The following is a 19,503-nucleotide window of genomic DNA, read 5'->3' on the forward strand; positions in this document are numbered from 1 at the left end:
CAGTCTAGGAATATCTCGAAAGCAGCTTATAATTTGTGACTAAGGAGCGTCGAGGAACCTCGAAACGTGACGGGAGTGGTCCAAGTGACAAGATCTTGTAAAAATTGTATTATTTTTGTAATAATTAAGTGAGGTAATAACATTTTTACTAGGAAGAGCGATATATGTCTTCCTATATGTCATTGTGATTTTCTTCATCTATTCAAATAAAATTGGCGTGTCTGTTTGTAATATTAAAATAACTGCTTTTTACTAAGTGCATATGGATGTATATACGATACGTATAGCAAAATAACATTTTTGGAAATTTTTGTCTGTCTGTCTGTTTGTTCCGGCTAATCTCTGAAACGGCTGGACCGATTTTGACGAGAGTTTCACTGGCAGATAATTGATGTAATAAGGAGCAACTTAGGCTACTTTTATTTGAGAAATTTATTTATGGTATAACTCTTCGAACTGAACAATAACTTTTTTGTTAAATTCCACGCAGACGAAGTCGCGGGCATAGCTATACTAGCTATGCCTAATAAAACAATGATTCAACATTAAGCCTAAAAATTTTTAATAGCTAAATCTTTTTTTTTTCTTAAGTTTCATTTCTTGATCAGTGATGAATAAAAGCAACTTAAGGTATCATGAATATTTCGGAGGGATTATCAATCTAATGCAGTATGTATATGATTATGGATAAAAGCCCACAATGGAACAAAAAAATAAATTTATATTTTCAGAATCGTGTTCAAATTTGTCCACAATAAAACGAATGTAATAAAAAATATGATGATAATAGATTGGCGCAATGATAGCAACGCAGCATAGTCAGATAATCTGCATTAAAGGTAAATAGCGCCTCACACTCAACGTCACCCGCTAGGACTTGCTCCTGTGTCGGGGGTCCGGAAACACACACAACATACAAGCACAAACGCACATACCACAGCATACATCAATATAGCCAGTACAAATGTATGGAAAGTATTTTAATCCTATAAGAAACTGTTGACTGGTAGGTGTTTATTTCATGAAAGATGAAGATTTGATTCGTTATATACGCAAACTAGCTGACCCCTCAAACGTTGTTTTGCCATAACACAAAATTTCAAATATTTTTCTCAGTTTGATCGCAGCACAAACTGAAATTAAAATAGAATAATATTTAATATTAGATGCTGCGATGGTAGCGCAGTCTACCGGATCCAATGTAAAACATTTCAAAATTAACAACTACTTATAAATGAAAAATTAGTTAAATAAACATATTCCAGTGGACCAAATTGTGAATCAAAACCATCCTCGAATCCTCTTGAACTCACACAAAAAATTTCATCAAAATCCGTCCAGCCGTCTAGGAGTTCAGTGACATACACACGCACACAAGAAATATATATATAAAGATAAATAGTTTGACAGATAAAATCCAAGTCTACTCTTTAATAAACGAATGGAGTTTCAACTAATAGGATGAGTAGAATCGCTTAAGCTTATAATCTATACCATAGACAAAGTTCTTTACACTAGACTTGCTCAACCGTATAAAAGGCATTGTCTGCACTGTGACTCACTGCAAGTGATATTGTTGGCTTATGAACGTAATAACTTTAGATGGGACTTAGATGTTTCGTTCCTATATATAATAAGTAATCTAAATTTTTTTAAATAAAATAACTTGTATTTAATATTGTCTTTAATATTTTCATAATCGAAATAAAAATGTTATTGTACTTTTTATTAAATTTGTTTTGCACTTCAGATTTTGTTGAGTCGATTTGTAATTTTTAATTTTTAAAGCTTAAACTTAACAATTTGAATGGTGTTATATCCGAGTTGATAGCTTTTGAATAGAGCTAAGTTAGATGGGTTGTTTTTCGTTGAAGTTACTGATCTCAAAATTACTACTTCCTTATTGGTAAAATTTAGGGTTGAAATTAAACTCGAACAGATCCAAGAAAACTGAAAAGTATCACCTCCTTAAAAGTTTTGATTCTTGAAATAATTTATTAAATGAAATAAAATAATAATGTTTTAAATGCAATTGAAATCTGTATCAGAAAAATGGTAGAAGCGGTATTACAACTAAGCAACTATATCTATTCTAAGACCTGAAACTCCTCCAACTAAAATACAATATAATTTGTCTAATACTTCAATATAATTTGCTTAAAACGTCCGTGGCATTGAAATTAATGAAATTGGCTAGATTGATAAGTGGACCTTGGTAACAGCTAGAATTTTAAATGAGGTAGAGCGCAGCAGGAAATATTCTGCTAAAAATCTTCAGTAGGTACGAGCGAACGATTGGGGGAACCTCGGTCTTACAAGAAGATCACAGTTAAATAATACCGCTTTCAAACAGTGCTGTTTTCTGTGGTAAGTTTAGTATTATGGGCAAAAGTGGGTAGGGCCGGCAACACGCTTACGATACTTCTGGTGTTGCCGGAGTTTATAAGCAATGGCAACCGCTTACCATCAGGTGAGCCGAACGCTTGTTTACCGACATGCAACATCGACAGTACTGGAAGATAATTTTTTACAAAAATGAGAATTTCATTTTTGATGTTTTGTTGTTTTGATGAACTAGAAAAACAAAACGCTATTAAAAATCAGTGCTATGTTTTAATAATATAACAGAAGTATATAATGATTTCAAAAGGCAAAGTCATAACCAGCAGTAGTAATGACTTTGCCTTTTGAAATCATTATGTAAACATACTCGAATTTCTTGAACCTAATTCAAGCAGTATTGAATATTTCAAGAATAAAGTTTATACTTATTATTCGTTAAGCTTATAATTGGTCAGAAGTTTCCAACTTTTCGTTCTTTTATTTCCGGAGTCGTTAACATAACGTCTTGTTTGAGAAAGTACGCTCGACCGCGATAAAATGGAACAATTAATTTCCTTTGGAAAAAAAACGACCATTATATTTTTTATATTAAAATTCTGTTTTTTAATATCCTAGCTGATCTGGCGAATTTCGGACCGCCACATCTTTTTGTGAATTTTGTTAATTTAATGTTAAAAAACCATATTTGTGACATTAATGCAATTATCCAATTTATATATCCAATTTGTTATGCTATATTTAAGCATACTTTTACGAAATTCCTCTGATCTACCTATTTGTTAATTTGTTTACTGTAGATGAACACAAACAGTTAATTGTTTTCTTTATTTCAATACTTTTAATTTGGCGATTTTAAAAATATATTTTTTTAAATTATGTTTGTCTTGGATTCATGTAAGTGCGTATGTATGTTAGCATGTGCATTATTTGCAAGTTGTTTTATTTATAGCAAAGAAAATATCAATCTAACAGTATCTGGATCCAAACGTTCCGGTTATATTTCACCTGTTAATCGACCACGCGTTATTACGCACAATACGTAGCATAAATAGCTTTAAAAAACATTAAGACCAACCAGACTATAACTGGAGACTGTTGTTGTGTTGTGTTCTTGAGTTGTATTCTAGATAAATTTCAAAGATGTGTTTGCTACTTTGTCCATCACCAACATTTCTTGAAATCATTGGATGATTGACGATTGATGATGATTATTAGAATGATATACAATAGCACCTATAGTCTTATCAGATCCCTATCTACACACATGTCAAACAAACAAACTCACTTTTGGATTTTAGATAATTTTTGTTTGGATTTTTGCAAATACAAATTAAAGTAGTACGCAGCAGAAAGTATCCTGATCAAAATCAGGAGCAGCCCGGCTAGAGAAGTACCTTAATCTTACAGAACATTACAGCTAAATAATAGTGCTCTCAAATGAGTAAGGTAGCCAGAGTTCCTGGGAAGGGTCGGGTTAGGGTCAGCAACGCGTTTGCGATGCGTTTGGTGTTGCAAAAAAATCTGGAGAGCCATATATTTGTTCTCATGCCTAGTTTTATATAAAAAACGAAGTGTAATTATTTAAATGTTTGAGATGAAAACAATGTTATGTATTATTATGATGCAGATCGTACAAATAAAGCAGGGTAAACCACAATGTCCTAGCCTGTGCGGTATTCTAGGATTCAATTTTCTGCTTGACTGATTGTCGACCACGAGCTATAAGCTTGTAACATGTGCTGGTAACAGCTGTTCCTTATAAGCAAGGATTACATATATATGATATTCCTGTTTGCCTTACGTGATAGTGACTACGTCTTACGAAATGATAAATGATATTTGAAAATTACACCTAAAATTATGGTATCAATCTATTTATTTTTGAAGTAGGACACGGAGAGAAATGTTTTGATCAAAATGTGGAGCAGCCCCGACTGGGAAAGTACTTCATAGTTATCGAAAATCATAGCCAATAACTCTCAAGTATGTGTTCTGTTGCTGAGTATGGTAGCCAGAGCTCTTGGGGAGGGTCACGGATAAGGTTGGCAACGACCTTGCGACGCTTTTGTCATCCACAAGCTACGGTATCTGCTTATGATGATAAGCAGATACCGATAAGCCGTCCGATGGGACAGGCGGACCGCTTGTTTGCCAATCTAGTGGCACAATAAATCGATAACCTTTCACGTGATTGAGATAATAATAAATAAAGTTTAACTTCAGCTATAGAATAAAAATCCTCCTTCGCATGCAAAAAGTATATACTTACATAACTAGATAAAATACTGGCTGGACATAACGAAACAAAATAAAAATGAATTGTCAATGCTATCAATAAAAAAATTTAATCTTCATAACAAATAAATTTAGTTATAAGATAAATATTTTTATTGTATTGCGCAACAATGCATTGCCGCAAGAAAAAGATTAGGCAACACGATTTGGTGTACGACAATACAGAAAGGGATTTGATTCCCAAGAGGGGTTATTATTCAGAGCTAGTTTCGAATATGATGAAGGAAGATCCCTCAAAACAAGTATTTGCTAAGAAGCGTATGAAACTACTTTTACAGGTATTTATTAGTTTTTGTCATTGTTTAAAAACTATTAATTTACATACAAAAAATTCAAGATATTTTATTCATTGCAAAAAGTAGCTTTAATTTTCGTAACCTAGCATTTTGTATCATACGAGTGTTATATTGCGAAACATACAAAATGTACTCGTGCCCATCATTAGAATAATCATAATATTATCTAAGATTTTTATTTTTGTGTTACCCACATTAGGAATTCTAAACATTTTTGAATATCATATCAAAAATTGACCGCTCCAGCGGGGGTGGACACAAAAATAAAAATCTTAGATATTAAAAATAGCACGGTGTCGTCTCCTGTCAAAGATTTTCATTGTAATATGAAACTTTGAATAGTTACGGGTTTCTGTAAAGAGCTCACTATAGACGGCGCCACGGTTCGCTTAAACCGTAATTTAAAATTATCATATCGAAAATTTCGCTCGAGCGGGTGTATCGTTCCATAGCTTAATTGGCTAGAGCGCCGACACGGTACGTCGGAGACGCGGGTTCGAACCCCGCTGGAGCGGTCAATTTTTGATATGATATTCAAAAATGTTTAGAATCATAATATTATTGAAGACTATTTAAACAATATATATACTCGTGCTGTGAAATATTGTATGGACAGTTTTAAGGGATATTTATTTTGTAATCTTTTTATTAAAGACTATTTAATCTTAATTAGCCTGTAAAAGTCCCACTTCTGAGCCAATGTCTATTTTACGTATAATAAGATATGGTACTTACTATACTATACTGCTCCATTACGGGTTTACATATAAGTATATCTTACATATAAAATTCTCGTGTCACGATTTTAGTTAAAATACTCTTCCAAAACGGGTGAACAGATTTTTGTGAAATTTTGTTTGCGTAGTACGGGTAGGTCCATGAATCGGCCAACATCTATTTTTCACACCACTAAGTTGCAAGGGAAGAGAGGATTAAGGGGATTAACATCATATACGGTAAAACAACCTTTGCGGGGTCAGCTAGTAATCTATACGAAGACTAACAATACAATAATTAGGGCAGGTAGTGCGTACTCTTTTAGGTACTGTGGGAGCCTCAGACAGACACACGACGAAATCAGAAACGAATAAATAAACGATTACAAATATTAATCTTAAAATTAGCTATTAGCAATAGTAATCACGCATTACAACACCAGATAGCAGAACTATTGTCATAAATTTATTGAATTTGTAAATATTCAATCGATTTATATGAAGGATAGTATATAGTTAAGGATATAGGGGTACAGCTGGTACAATATAAAATTAAATAAAGGGTTTCTCATAATCGCCAGTCATTTCCCCTTGTCTGATTTATCGTGCCCTATAATATGTTTTACATTTATTCGTTTTGTCAGCGGTCTTTTTATATTTCCTTTAGTGTACCACCCTTAATATAGATATTATATCTTTCGAAATGTATATTTAATATTTTAAGACAAAAAATAAAACTCTTTCCATCTCGAGAATCTCGAGCAATTTGAAACATATTAGTTAACAAATTAGCATGCATGCATTCAGCCTGTATTATCCCACTGTTAGGCTTATAGGCCTCTTTCTCCTCGTAGGAGAAATATTGGAGCTTCAATCCACCACGCTGCTCCACTGTCGGTTGTCGGATATGTTCCCTACTATGAGTAACGATCGCTATCATTTATTTATGATAACAATCAGCATCGACGGCTTGACGTACACTCCGAGGCACAGTGGGGTGACCCACAAGGACAGAGATCCAAACCGGAAAGGAATATTTGTACAAATACAAATAAAATATCAATCCCGAGCGGGATTCGAACTCATTGTATAGGCGACTACTCGCACCACTACACCAGGGCGGTTGGCGGTAGTTACATTTTTATTGTAACAAATTAGTATAGAATATTTAAACATTTTTACCAGGCTAAAACAGATAAGTTGGCTCCCATGGTGATGTCTCTGCCGAAGCCTCAGAGGCCAAAGTTATTATTGCCACCAGGCCGCTGGACGACTTATAGCGAAGATGAAAGTGTTGTAAGTAATTTATATTTCTTTTTAGATCTATTTAAACAGCATATTTGTACTAATAATTGAGTATGTGATCGTACGTAGCGTCGCCTATTTACTGGAACCAAAACGATCAACCGGTTTGAGTATGACGATTAAAATTGTATAGCCATGCCTTCGCTGGATCGGATTGAAACTTCATGAAAACCGTCTTGTAATTTCTTAGCAGCAATTATAAATAAATAAATAAATATTTACTAAAGTAAGCAACTTAATGCTTGTGTTATAGGTAACAGCCGACTGGTATAGCTACATATTTTTTTTTTGATAAACATACATATAAGTAAATATACCCAAAATCGGGATGAGAATCGAACCCACAACCCCCGGAGTAGAAAGCAGGGTCACTACAAACAGAGCCAATGGGCTAGTCGCTTATACACATATGAAATTTCTTTCCAAGACTAAAATCGGTTTTACATCATTGAACATACCTGATTTGATTTCAACCACTTGTTCATTTCTACCCTTTAACCTGGTAGTGAAACAGTAATAAATAGTGATATATTTTTTATTATTATTTTAGCAATTTCCTTTTGAGACATTTGTGCCGAAGCTTCAATTTTTGAGCGTGGTCTTGCCAAAAGAACTGCCGAGATTGGTCAAAATCGAGAGACTACGTAGAAAATTCTTGGCGGTTAACATTAAGGTGAAATAAATAAAATATTATTTTTTATCGGTAAACCTTTTTAATGTAATCATATCATATCATAGCAGGGTGGACTGTCATGTACAAATGTATAAAAGTCCCTAATAAAGATAATAAAAAAAAAAATCATAGCAGGGTTTTTTTACGAAAATAAAGAAGTCCAAGGTCTTATTTAGGTCTTATCTATTTGCTAGTCATGCGTATCAATTCTGAATGGATAGGTTATTTTAAGTTAGACCCGAAGTACATTAAAGAAATGAGAAATTAAAGAGGATATCTAAAATATCTATATATACATTTATACATATAAATAAAATTGATGTGTCTGGCTATGATTTCAAAGTACCTGTGTTTTATCAAGTGAATTTAATTATTTACACGATACTACGAGTAAAACACAAGCAAACGATTTTAAAAATTTTGTCTGTCTGTCTGTCTGTCTTTCTGTTTGTCTAGTCTAATCTTCAGAACGGCTGAACTGATTTTTATGGGACATTCATTAGAAGATAGAGGAGATTGTTGAGCAACATATAGGCAGTTTTTTTATTCCGAAATTCCTGCGATATCGGGGCAATTACGTGGGAAAAACTGTTTTAACCGCGCCCAAGTACCTATAGCCCAGGTAGATATGAAATAACCAAATTTTTCTATTAAGTACGAAAATTTTTCGAGCAAATCTATACGTCTATAGTGATATTATAAAGCTGTAAAGTTTGTTTATTTGCTTAAACGCGCTAATCTCAGGAACTACAGGGTTGAATTGAAATATTCCTTATGTGTTCGATAGCCCATTTACCAAGGAAGGCTATAGGCCATTCTTCCTCAAATTACCGCCGGTGAAACTGCGGCGCACAGGTAGTAATATAATAAATCGGATACTATAAAATCAGTTAAAAAATAGGGCTGGAAACATTTTAATTTGCTCAGCTACAGTGAAATTTCCTAGATATCGTAAAAATAATTATAATTTAATTCTAAAACATTATTATTTGTTCTTGACTTTTTATTTTAATTATCATTTTATTCTGAAATATACGTGTTGACGTTGATAAACACGGGCTGTTTTACGCAACTCGACGCCTTAATGTGCCTATTTTGCGTGAGTGGCTGTGGACACTATTCCTGCCAGTCTAGCTCCTTGAGGAAGCCTAGCAGACCCTTCACGTTGCCGACGACTTCCTGGAGCGACCTCGGTGTCCCGAGGTGTAGTGCCCTGAAATATACGTGTTCAATTAATTAAAATACAATTTTACTGACATATATTTCGTGTAACAGAAAATGCTCCGAGAACGCGAGGTCCAACCGTACTTACTGATACCCCCGGATGAGTATCCTTTATCGAACGAAGAGTATTACGGACTCTACAGTCCGTTCCCGAAAATGGACTTGGAACTGTTTGATAACACTGATTTTGATTGTAGGTAAGATAGCTGAAATAACAATAACATAATATAACAGGTAAAATGTGCAAATATAATAAGTGTGCATAGGCTAGAATTTTCCTGCACTCTATGATAATGTGGGATCCCTTAATGGTAATAAAATAAAAAAAAAAATAATATCCTATAACGTACACACACGTTTGCCTGTTCTTATGGTAAGCAACTTAATGCCTGTGTTATGGGTAACAGACGACTGTTATAATTATTTTTTTTTAAATATTCATTAAAATATTATATACAAAATGATCCAAAAGTCTTGGGTCAAACGTCACAGGGCACTTTTAAAGTGAGAAGTAATTATATGTAAAGCTTAAAAATTTACGGAAAAAAATTAATTGCTCGTTAAATTTGGTACCAAGAGCTGCAATACAGTTTTTGAAGTATTGATGCATTATCGAGTCTTAATACAACACCTTTTGTTTTGTTATTTTTAATCAATTTAATTTTTTATTGATTAAAAAATTGAAAAGTGTAACTAAGTTTCATTGAAAAACCAAAAATATTCATAACTTTTCGTGCAATGAAGTTATGGCCATGCTATAGAAAGATTTTTTGTTGGAAATTACCTCCTTTATCTCCCTGTTTCATTTGATCCACGACTTTTGGATCAGCCTGTATATAAATACAAATCACTCAGACTTAAACCTGCAACCCACGGAACAGAAAGCTGGGCCACTACAAACTGCGCCAACGGGCTAGTCGTAGTAATTTTGAAAGTGTTGTTCGCTCGCTCGCTTTAGCCTGTAATATCTCACTACTGGGCATAGGCCTCTTTCCTCATGTAGGAGAAGGATCAGAGCTTAATCCACCACGCTGGTCCAATGCGGGTTGGCGGATATATTCCCTACTATGAGTAACGATCGCTATCAGGTGTACATGATAACAACCGGGACTGAAGGCTTAACGTGCTCTCCGAGGCACGGTGGGGAGACCCACAAGGACTGTTAAAATAATAAATAAAATAAAAATCATTTATTTCGACCTTAAAGATCATATTTGTTAGTAACATATATAAGAAAAACACTAGTCTAATGTTAGTAAACTACCTTAATCTATATCTTATATCTAATACAGCCCTGATTTGTCAGCACGTGAACCATACGGCAGTGGTTCAGGTACTGACAATCCAGTCTGTCAGCAAATGCCCTCAGGATGCCACTGGGACTATCCCTAACCCTGCGCACCAGGGATGTGCACCGCTTGCGCATGGTCGAGTGAAAACAATCAACATGCGCATCAGCGAACACACCCGACGCACTGCAGCATCGAGGCAGTCCCATCAGCATCCTGAAAGCATTATTGTACTGAACGCGCAGAGCATTGTACTGTTTCTGCGTAAAATCGATCCACAGGCTGCTTGTGTAAAATGAAGTACAGTAAGCTCTAAAGAGCGTTACTTTAACCGGGGTGGAACAACGAACAAACCTGCGAGCTATCATGTTCGCCCTAACCGACAATGCTCTGCGCTCTCTCTCGATATCAGCATCGTCTTTCAAGTCAAAGGTTACCACATGACCAAGATATTTAAATTGCGACACCCTCTTTAACGGCGTACCATATAATTTAATGGGTGGTACAATTGATGGTAATGCTTTTCCTTTGGCCTGAAAGACCATACATTCGCTTTTTTTCACATTATAAATAAGGCCGTGACTGTGAGCATAGTTTTCACATATGCTCAACAGTTTCGCTAAGCCACAAACAGAAGCACTCAGCAACACCATGTCGTCAGCGTAACTGATGTTGCTAAGACATACTCCGTCAATGTGACAACCGACATGTGTGCCACTGAGCTCCTCTATGAGGGCATTGACATATAAGTTGAAGAGCTTAGGGGAGGTTAGGCCTCCCTGTCTAACTCCGCACTCCAACCTATATGGCTGCGAATAAGATTCGGACCATCGCACAACATTGACCCGGTTACGGTACCAATATTTGAAGATACTGGTTGCTTCTTCAGGCAGTCCAGTATTTTTCAATTTCTGCCATAGGATATCGTAACTTACCAGGTCAAAAGCCTTACTAAGGTCGAGAAAACAGGCATATACAGATGTACGTCTAACCGAATAGTACTTAACAGTCTGCTTCAGACATAGTATGGCCGACTCAGTTGATAAACCTGGCCTGAAACCAAACTGATTATCATGTAAGCTTATATATTTATCAAGGTGGACGCTAAGCAAACTGTCAAGAACCTTCGCAACAACCGTGGCTAGTGAGATAGGCCTGTAATTGGATTTATCAGACACATCCCCCGTTCTGTTCTTCACAATTGGCACCACCACAGTCCTCATCAGCGCTGAAGGCAAGTACGAGTGTGCCATGCACAAGTTATAAAACATGGCAAGCACTCCGGGCAGATGAGGACCCGCATATCTTAGATGTTCAATACTCAGACCGTCATGGCCAGGAGACCTGCCACGGGACATAGAGGCTATAGCATTATTGACATCCATTGCTGTAAATCGGATTTCAATCTCCTGACCACCCGTACAATCATCTCTTCCAAGCTGTGATGGTCCCAACGGTGACGTCACCGCAAAATGGTCTTTGAACATGTCCGCTATAATACTATGGTCATTAATACCCTCAACGCTCACTGGTAAGCCAGGTCTACCATTTAATTTATTGGTAGATTTCCAAAAGTTCTTAAAGTCATTGTTCGAATGCTGCGTAGCCGCAATGTCCATTTTAATTTGCTCGCTGTGGTTTTGACACCAGCGTAAGCGTGACTTAAATACATTGCGACTACGCCGCATTTCCTCATATACTTCTCCACTATCTGGTTTACCCCACCAAACCCACATTAAAAATTTAGATCTGGCCTCCCCGTGAGCATCGCGCACATATCTGTTCCACCCAACCACCGGCCGCCTCCCGCCACGCAATCTTACAGTGTTGGATTCCGTTGCGGCTACCGTCAAAATATCTATAATTTCGCCATATAATTTATCGATAAGTAAAGTGTGATCGGTAGACTCGCAAGTAAAATCACTACAAGAACGAAAATCTTCGGGGAAATCGATTGATCTCAATTTTTCGTGACATAATTTCGTGTATAATAAAATATCCTCCGGTTTTCTATTTCCCCATAGAATCTCGTTTACAACTTTATATGTACTCGTATACTTCGGTTTAACAATATCCAAATTACATTTAATTATTAAAGGGTAATGGTCAGACCACAACACATCGTACTTTACACTAACATTCAAAATAGACGATACCGCAGATTTCGTGGTTATACAGTGATCTAGCCACCTTTTCGACCCGTGGGCTTCACTAACAAATGTGTATGTGTCCGCGCTCACTCCTAAAAACTGTACATCTATACATGACCAGTTTTGTTCGTCACAGAAACACGTCAACTCTTCATAAAAGCGTTCGTTTGGATGCGCGTTAAAGTCGCCGAGTATATAGACACATTCTATATTAATATTATCAATAATAGCACTCACCGAGCTGAGGCAGTCCGTAAACTCCGCGAGATTTACCACTGTATCCGTCGGCATATATACGCTAAACACTAGGATGGACCTATCACCCAGCACTACTTTTATCGCACATATTCGCGGATTATCACAGTTTATTACTGACACATTTTGAAATACACTTTTATTCCACAATAACGCTACACCTCCGTAAGGTCGACCGCAGACCATGCCCGCCGCCGTATCTATCGCAGAGGTGCCCGTACTGCCGAAACGGTCATCAATCTCGCTAAGAAACTGAATATCGTGTGGAAATAACCACGTTTCTTGAAGCGCAATAACATCCGATGACTGACACAACTGCCTCACATGCTCAGCTGATCGTTTTATACTCTTACAATTAAAACTGACAAAAGTACACGGGAAAATTTTATCCATTACCATTTGGGGTCGGGCCGTTCACGGTATTCACTGTACCGTTCGTTCCAGAGCTATGGTTGCGCTTGAAGTTGACGAAGCGCCTAAAAATCACACCTTGGGGCCAAAGCGTTTTATCTAAGAAAATATCTATTTTCCGCTCTGATACAAAAAATTTGTAAGCGTTGTAGTCCTTGTTTTCTTTACTAAAGGAAATCTTTTCGAGTATTATCTTTTCTCTCGTTTTATCGTAAACGTATTGCACAATATCGTTTTCCGTCGTGTCCCGATGAATCATCGTTATAAATATGGGCACTTTTCGGTCTGCCGCTTTAAAATTACTTTCTTCGTTGGAGACACCCGCGGCTCCCGTATAACGGTATCTCGTTTGTTTCTGGCCTCGTCGCACCACTCTCCACTCCCCCTCCGCGCTCGCTACTTCGGCGAACGACCGCGCAATTGCACCCGCTGCCTGTTTCGACGCTGCCCCCGAGCTGGCTGGCGGGCTGGCTCGTGGCTCGGTCGGCGCGGGCGTCGGCGATGATGCAATACTCGGCCGGCCCGCACCCGCTACCGCACCGACTACTTGTTCCGCGACGCGCGCTCCTTCACCAGCTGAGACAACGCTGCCGACCGTTACTTGAGATTTATAATTACCCTCCATAAAATTTATATATCTGTAATTCAGATTACAATCTTTCGGAGATGACGGTTCCTCGTTAAGATGTTGACTTTGATTCGTAATAATCGTATCATCGAATTGCGACAATCCAATCGGACCACTGTCCCGATATGCTCCTCTTCGCATATTCACCTTTACCGCCGAAAAGGGCGGCGACGTTTGCTTAAAATGTTGGCACTCCCTTTTAAGCTCTTCCAGCTGGTCGACGGTTACGTATGAAGACTTGATATTTTTAATGTCAGCCTGCACAACAGCCAGATCCTTCAGTAGTTTAGATACGTCCAGGTGATCAAATGTAATCGGAGGCAATTTATCTAAATCTCTCGCCACGAAAATTGGCAAAACGTCAGGGTCGGTGACCTTAAAAAGGCCGATTATATCGTTCATGGAGCGATTTTCTTTGCCTTTACCCTTCCTCGTAGTTTTGCGCTGATCCGCCGGTAGGGAATTCACGAGCAAGTTTTTTGCATCCTCAATTTGTTCCGATGAGAACGTAGAAGCACATATTCTAACAATGCTGTCCTCATCTGCTACAGACAGCTTGTTTTGCACGTATGCTAATAACTCGCTAATAACTATATTACAACTATTACACTTTAACGTCATTTTCGAAACTTGTAACGCCGCCGCCGTAACGGTTTCACTGTAATCACGTGTGACACGACCGTCTCGAGACGCAGCGCGCGCGCAACTTAAGCGTTGTTACTATGAAATAATGATGTTAATTGTAACCTACCTATGTAAAATGTATGTTTCATTGAGGTCGTTCATTACCTATTTCGTCTACAGATATTTTCTAGCTTTCATACTAATAGTATTGAGAGTTATTCATATTCATTTCGTAGTGCGATAATTAGTGAGCTCACATTCACATCTTAAATGATAAGGTCTAGCAGGACAAGGTAGGATAAGAGACCCCAGAAACTTATTTTGAAAATCAATGTGACAACAATGGGTGAGATTTACCTCTCATCTCGTTGCGTTCTGGAGGAAAGTAATAAAATAGACGCCAGAGCAGGGATTTTTCGAAATTGTTATTTTTTCTTTAAATATATTATTTTTATTATATATATTTTTTAATTATTTTTATTCTAGCTACACTAATGAAACAAAATCTATTTATCAGACGAAATATAAGTCTAAACTATATTTTTTTATAGATTTTTCAATTTTATTTACTATCAGTTTTTATTTTTATTTTATAGATAATATTTATAGGTACCGCAAAGGTAAAATTACAGAAAAAAATCATAATGTAGCTTAAAATGTCTAGTATTACTACTAAAAAAGCGCATTAATGTAAAATGGGGGCAACTCCTTCAGAAAAATTAAAACTTTTTATGACCAGCATAAGAAATATATACGCTCATGTGTTTAATAAATAATAAATTACAAATAACAACTTCAGAATACCAGAAGAATGGCTAGGTCTCGGTCTCATAGAGGGAGAGCAATACCCCTGTCCAGGTTTGGCGTTCATACCGAAACTGGATATTAAGCCGCCTAAACCATCGATGGATATGATACAGATTCTTAATAACTTATATGAGGTAAGTTCTGACGGTAAAAATTATTAAAATTTGTTTATGTACTTTTTTTTCGTCCTTTTCTTATTTGGTATTGGCTTCTTATGGTATTGCTGATAGTGCGATAGATAATTTGAATTTTGAAGTCTCTTTCTATTTGTATACTCTGAAGCCCGTAGTAAATCACAGACAAGCTTAAGATGATGGTTGCTAAAAAAAATTCGATGTATAAAGTAAGTTTTAGAAATGCTATGGAATAGTATATAACTGAGTTCTAATACGTTTGAACTCTTAATTATAATTGTTTCAGTGGACAAACGTAGCTGCTTTTAGCTTTGATAAAAACACTGGTAGATGGGAGGTAATGGCGTTGGATGGATCGAAACGACGATTCAAGTATGAATGGATGTATCTTAATAATGTTTAGTATATTTGTTAGGTAGCAGGAAATAATGTTTAACTTCTATTGAATCATTATTGTATTAATTTATTATCTGTCAAAATTTTTAACGTCAATCAAAAGAAAAATCTCAATTGAAAAGTGTAACTAAGTTGCATTTTTTAATTATTTTTCTATATTCACTGCGTACACAAACTACAAACAGGCATAGCCTTTTATTTCGACGCGTTGGCGCAACGGTCACAGTACTGACTGTTGCGCTGGCAGTCGCGGGTTTGATCCTCGCCCACGACAGATATTTGTATTGGCCATATAGATGTTTGTGGTGGTCTGGGCGTTTGTTCTTGTGTTTTGCGTGTGTTTCCGGACCCCCGACACAGGAGAAAATCCTACTGAGGGGCCGTTGAGTGTGAAGCGTATTTATTTTGTTTCAATATTGCGCGCGTCTAAAATAATCCGATAATAGTAGCTTTTCCATGTGAAATAATAAAATCTCTAACAATGTACACTACTTAAATGGATCTGATGGTTCAGATCACCTCACCTGAACTTTGTACGATCAAACATTGTCAGCGGAGTAAAACAAACAGACCAAATCACTTACACGTTTCCGTTGGGTACGTTTCTCGAAATCGGTTGTCGTTTCCAGCATCCCTCGCATAAGATTGATGTTCAAAGCCGACGACCCCGACACGTTCGCCGAGAGAGTGAAGTCCGCAGTCAATTTACGAAGAGAAGTTGAAAATAACTTCAGGTCTAATATAAATATTTCCTGTTTAACTTTTGTACGAGATTTTATTTGATTGGGTTTATTTTGATCGAGTTTTGAAATGTTGAGTTATTGATATTGGATGTCTTAACCGTCTTGTATTTCAGTTGATCCTTAGATGTCAAGGAACATAAAACAAATGGTTCCATGTGCTTTATTTTCTCAAGAATAAGAGTTAACTTACTGGCTAACACTCAGTAATTAATATATAACTTAGGGTATAATGTGACTTGAGCTACACAATTTGAAAATAAACTACTTTTAGATACTACTTTACTACTTAGATAATATTTTTAGATATAATATATTTTTTTAAATAATATCAACATAATAATAACAATAATATTCTTTATTGCTCACCATTAAAATGATACAAATAAAAGTAGTACAATTGGAGGAAGATGTACGAAGACCCGTCTTATCGCTAAAAGAGCGATTTCTTTTAGACAATCTTTGGGTATAGGACAGGGCATAGAAAAGCGCACATGGCAGCCGTTTGAAAATAATGCTGTTAAAATATAAGCGTGTAATGACAAATGTAGAAAATAATTTTTTCCGTAGAATTATGTTTTGTTTTTGATTTATAGTTTTTACTATTATTTTACGACGCATGCAACTAGCTGATGCTCTAGCTGTTGTAAGCGCACACGTGACAAATATCTGTATATCCATGTAGATGTTTGTTATATTGTTTAAAAGGCGTTAGTTAGTGTATCTGTTGTTTTTTTATAATTATTATTGTTTTCAAATCCCAGGAATAGGTTTCCAATAGTGCTGAATCTGTTCAGTTTTGGGGCGTTAATTTCAGCTGATTTTTTTTTGTAATTTACTTAGAAATAAATAATTAACAATAATTTCCTGGTCAAGGTTCTACTTATATCTCGATTGTTTGATCCTGGATGGCTTACCAAGGATGCCCTTACACTTTATGCCCGCTGTCTTGAAGATGGTTCTCATCCATCGTCAAGCGAAGCAAGTTGATGATGATCTTCTTCAGGCTTTAAAACAAGAGGTAGGGAAATACATAAGTCATCGTTGACATCTTTGTTTATATTTCAGACATTATTTAGAAGCTTCAAAACATTCTTACAGAGTAAGAATGTGTATATACGAGTATGGATACAGCCTACAGATGACAAGATGTACTAAACTTTTTTCCCCATTCATTATAAATAATGTAGAATTTATGCATTCAAATGTTATATTATATTGTAATTACAAGGATATGTGCCGCACGCTTGACAACTATCGCTTGGTAACACTGTTGTCCAAAAAATATTTTTTCTGTGTGTGCAATTCACACACGGCAGAAGTGAAACTTTTGTAAAGTTCTCTATGTGGCAGCTTGTTATTAGCTTATTTTGATTTTTATTATGTATTAGTTATAGTTATAATAAGCTGTAAGCTATCCGAATAAAATAAAATAAAATAAAGTAGCCTACGAGAGACTTTTTTCATCGAGAATATAAAATACTGTCTAATGTATTTTATCTCTTTCTCTCGCAGACTTTATTCTATTATTATATAAACGCGTTTGTTTCTCTATTATGACGTTTTACGTTTCATCGAGTTTTAAATCACAACGATTCTAAGGAAGGTTGGTTAAAAACAAAAGTTGTTGTTGTACACCTATGCTGACGCTAGACCATTTCCTTTGCCCCAAGGTTGCCTGGAAGAGATCGCTTTTTAGCGATAAGGCCGCCCTTTGTACCTAATGAATATATTGTCAATATTTTTCTTTCTTTGCTATGTATTATTTCTGTTTTTTTTTGTGTACAATAAAGTGTATTATTATTATTATATTTTATTTTGTACGCACCCAGATCTTAAGGCTATGTATTGGTGTACTACCAGTTACAAATTCTTATTAACGTTTGATAGTTGATATAGGACTGTATTAAAAATGCTTTTGAAGTAATAGAATCTATAATTTACTATTTATAGTAAATTATAGGTTATAGATTATAGGTTAAGAGTAAAAAACATATAAACATACATACATACAAACATATAGTAATACATATATCCATCCTCATAAACTTTCGCATTTATAATATTTGTAGGATTCGTTGTTTCAGGCTGATCTTCTGTACAGGAAAATTGAGGGTAAAATGAAAATAATAAACACGATAAAGAAATATCCGACTCTGTACAACTTCATCGATCCTCCAAGCAAGGAATACGTGCCTCCTATCCCAGACTATGGTAATATAATATCACTCTTTTACACTATCATTATTAAACTCTGCATACTATCGTTATTAAATAATATTTTATGGATCTATAGAATGTATAATAAGTTTGCAACACGGTCAGAAACTTTATGGCTAGTCTTAAAGATTTACTGCAAATTGTTAAATTCTAAGTGAAAAATAAGCAACTTGCTGCTATGATTATCAATTATGCGTAAATAAAGAGAGTTATAGATACTTTCCATGTTAACAAAATTTTGTTTTATTATTTTCTGATTTACGAACTCTTTATCAGGTAACTTTACTTGGACAAACAATTTGGAGTGTTACTAAAACTTCTACAACAAAATTCTCCATATCGAGTTTAAAATTACCACACTCGAGTGGTGCGTTCACAATAACATAATTATAATTTATCGACATTTTTTAACCGTAGGCCGGTATCCTTGTGACATGGTAGACTTTTCCGGAAGAATGAAGTTCAACCAGTGGAACTCGCTGTATGTCCTCACAGAATCCGTATCCTGCATACATTTGGTTATTGAAGAATGTTTAAAGGTTACTAAAAAATATTTAAATATTTGTCAACATAGTAGTCATAGAACTGGATGACCATATGTAAGCGCAACGGTGAAATTAACTGGCTGATTAGCGGTCGCGGTTTCGATACCACACATAACACATCTCTCGGTCTATCGTGGTTGTCTTTGGTTCCAGGTTCAGGTTTCATATCTTATGGTTATAGTTTAAAATCAGGTAGATTTAAAAGTTATAGAAGTTGAATCTCACTGCTCCATCAGTATTTCCTAAATATATTGTACTTTTATCTTTTTTATATTGTAACAACTTTAAAACGTCCAATGGCTGGACATAGGTTTTACATTTTACTCTTTTGAAAAGAAGAAGAGATGACCTTATTTTTCTATAGCTTTAGTTTTGTCAAAATACATTTAGAAAATTATACAAGATTTAGGTTTATAAAAACAAAATACGATATATACCGATGAAAACTATTT

General features: G+C 35.7%; 1 protein-coding gene across 1 annotated transcript in view; it reads left to right on the forward strand.

The window, feature by feature from the left end:
- The first annotated feature begins 4,748 nt into the window (after positions 1 to 4,748).
- Positions 4,749 to 19,503, forward strand: part of LOC123667501 (dynein axonemal heavy chain 1-like) — a 103,502-nt gene continuing 88,747 nt past the window's right edge. The window contains exons 1-10 of the mRNA XM_045601392.1: positions 4,749 to 4,916; positions 6,836 to 6,946; positions 7,506 to 7,628; positions 8,904 to 9,049; positions 15,009 to 15,150; positions 15,437 to 15,522; positions 16,176 to 16,280; positions 17,163 to 17,307; positions 18,374 to 18,500; positions 18,924 to 19,045. Coding sequence (XP_045457348.1) covers positions 4,749 to 4,916; positions 6,836 to 6,946; positions 7,506 to 7,628; positions 8,904 to 9,049; positions 15,009 to 15,150; positions 15,437 to 15,522; positions 16,176 to 16,280; positions 17,163 to 17,307; positions 18,374 to 18,500; positions 18,924 to 19,045 — 1,275 coding nt within the window. The remainder of the gene's footprint in view (positions 4,917 to 6,835; positions 6,947 to 7,505; positions 7,629 to 8,903; positions 9,050 to 15,008; positions 15,151 to 15,436; positions 15,523 to 16,175; positions 16,281 to 17,162; positions 17,308 to 18,373; positions 18,501 to 18,923; positions 19,046 to 19,503) is intronic.

The sequence above is a fragment of the Melitaea cinxia genome, chromosome 28, assembly GCF_905220565.1.
Source record: "Melitaea cinxia chromosome 28, ilMelCinx1.1, whole genome shotgun sequence".
Taxonomy (NCBI): Eukaryota; Metazoa; Arthropoda; class Insecta; order Lepidoptera; family Nymphalidae; genus Melitaea; species Melitaea cinxia.